Source organism: Panicum virgatum, chromosome 3K, assembly GCF_016808335.1.
Source record: "Panicum virgatum strain AP13 chromosome 3K, P.virgatum_v5, whole genome shotgun sequence".
Classification (NCBI taxonomy): Eukaryota; Viridiplantae; Streptophyta; class Magnoliopsida; order Poales; family Poaceae; genus Panicum; species Panicum virgatum.
This window is the reverse complement of record NC_053138.1, coordinates 37,157,151-37,159,482: the sequence shown is the minus strand read 5'-3', so window position 1 is coordinate 37,159,482 and position 2,332 is coordinate 37,157,151. Positions and strand designations below refer to the sequence as shown.

The 2,332-nt window shown below is 46.6% G+C and overlaps 1 protein-coding gene across 1 annotated transcript; it reads left to right on the top strand.

Annotated features, from left to right (window-relative positions):
• The first annotated feature begins 765 nt into the window (after positions 1-765).
• LOC120700896 (transcription factor jun-D-like) lies at positions 766-2,116 on the top strand. The gene is made up of 3 exons (XM_039985094.1): positions 766-943; positions 1,010-1,272; positions 1,949-2,116. Exons 1-3 carry the CDS (start codon positions 766-768, stop codon positions 2,114-2,116), a joined length of 609 nt encoding a protein of 202 aa, XP_039841028.1.
• The last annotated feature ends 216 nt before the right edge of the window (positions 2,117-2,332 follow it).

Below are 2,332 nucleotides of genomic sequence, written 5' to 3'. Positions count from 1 at the left end.
CTTGCCTCTTCTCTACTTTTTCCTCTTGGCTACGCTACTGCTGCTCAGTTCCTGCCGACTCGAGGGAGTTCGTCCAGCGCTACCAGGACTACGAGGACTTCTAGGTGCTTCGTCTCCCAGTCGACGTCCCTGTGGCGCCCTGCTTCAGCTTCAGAGAGCTTTATCGTATTTTGTACTTCGCTTCCGCTGTATCAGACATTTTGTCATTATTGTAATAAATAACATTCGTATTCGCTTTATTATATCTTTTTACGTGATATGTGCTATGATATACTGTTCATTCTGTTGTATATACGTGTGACTTGATCCTGGCACGTATATGATTGCTCGGTTTATGTTCTTTTATAAACCGGGTGTTACAGCTGCCACCTGGCCCCGAGGAAATCTGGCACTACCACCTGGCCCGCAGTGCCAAAATAAACTAATTAATAGATTAACTTCAGAATAGATCACCTAAGACTGAAGTGGTGCAGTGGTAGTGCTAGCACCAGTTGAGTTGCCGGTCTCTGGATCGAAACCCGCCCCCACTCTATTTTTTGGCAGATATCTTGCATATGGGTAACGGCCTTTGTCGTAAGGCCCGTTACTTATAACAGGTGGGCAGACCGTTCCTCCTCCAATAAATTGATTCCGAACCGCCTCATCTCTTCATCTTCCTCTCCCTCTCCCCGCATCGTCTCTTCCTCTCCCTCTCCCTGGACAACTCCGGCGACGGCTCCAGCACTTCCTCTTCCTGTACGCATCGTCTCCCTCATCTTCGGCAGCATGTCGTCCCGCAAGCGCCATGCTCTTGTCGCCCTGCAACTCCGGGGAAAAGTCAAGTGGGTGCCGGGGAAGAAGGAGCCAGAAGCCCAACTGCCGCAAGTGCCGAAGCCCAAGAAGGCACGCGCGGGGACAAAGACGGGACCAGGGAAGGCAGCCGTGGGGATGAAGGCCGGCGCAGGCAAGGCGGGCGTGGGGAAGGCAGCCGCAGTGCCCCCCATGAAGCGGTCATCATGACGATTTCAAGAAGAGGTGACCTCCTATGGTAGCAGCGACGTCGGGCCGCCGCCGGGCTTCCAAGCGCCGCCGCCAGGCCTCTCCGGTGACCCCACTCCGGCAAGCATGATGAATAAGGGAAAGGAGAAGGCCGGCGCAGGGAAGGCGGCCGCGCTGGTCACCCCCAAGAAGGAGGTGACCTCCTCTGGTAGCAGCGACGTCGGGCCGTCGCCGGGCTTCTTCGGCAACCCCACTCCGGCGAGCATGAAGAACAAGGGGAAGGGGAAGTCAGAGGTAACCCTGTGCACTTTCTTCTTTGCATCATGAGTCGGAATTTTTATTTCATGTTTATTTACACTTGATAGACTATCACATGGATTGTTCCCCGATGTAAATCAGTCTCAATCATCATGCTTCATGTTTATTTAGATGTTCATTTTGGCTTTTTAGTTGTTTGTTGCATATCTGGATATGTTAGTTCACAAGATTGAATGAATTTGTCTAAATATTCAGACTAACATGTTAGTTCACAAGATTAAAAGTCGAGTTTAGTCTGAATTTGCCTAAATTTACTGAATTTTTCTAAATATTCAGACTAACAAAAGCAAAGGAATTTAAACTTGTGCAACTTGTGCAACTATCAATGCATTGAATGAATTTGTCTGAATATTCAGACCAATATGCTGCCTAATTTCTCTGAATTTGACTGAATTTCACCAACTATCAATTATCATATGAATATATCTACCTCAATTTGTCTACATTTGACTGAATATGTCTGCTTGAATTTGACTGAATTCAAGACTGCATTTGTCTATATGCAGAATGATCTTCTTTTGGATAATTGAAATGTGATAGTTAGTGCTGTCAAATTCAGAATCTGTCATTGCAATGTGGTAGTTAGCTCTGAAATGTGTTGTCAAATTCAGAATCTGGCTTTGCAGTGCTCTGAGAATGTTTTATCTTGCAGGTCCCTCTTAATAGGATGACATTCTGGGAGTTGCACAACAAGGCTGTTGCATCACAAGAGAGGATCATTGCACTTCAAAATGAGCTTGCTGCCGAAAAGTCAAAGAAGAAGGCACTTCAGCGTGCACTTGAAGCTATGGCCAAGAAGGCGAGAGGCAGAAACATCTAGGTTGACCAAGGCTGTAGTGGAAAGTGGATGCAGCTGCTATTTTGTATGCCTGAATTTGTCTGAACTTGTTCAGGATGGAGGTTGTTTTCAGTTAGTAGACTGTCGTAGGTTGACCAAGCCTATACTGGTTGAGGCACACTGCTTTTGTATGTCCTTGTGTGCCAGCTAATATATATTTGTCTGTTTATATATGTTATGTGATCTCTAAAAATAAAC

Coding starts and splice junctions, on each gene's coding strand:
- LOC120700896 (XM_039985094.1), top strand. CDS start 766: ATGTCGTCCCGCAAGCGCCATGCTCTTGTCGCCCTGCAACTCCGGGGA. Junction 944..1,009: donor GGGGATGAAGGCCGGCGCAG/GCAAGGCGGGCG, acceptor GACGATTTCAAG/AAGAGGTGACCTCCTATGGT. Junction 1,273..1,948: donor AGGGGAAGGGGAAGTCAGAG/GTAACCCTGTGC, acceptor TTTATCTTGCAG/GTCCCTCTTAATAGGATGAC.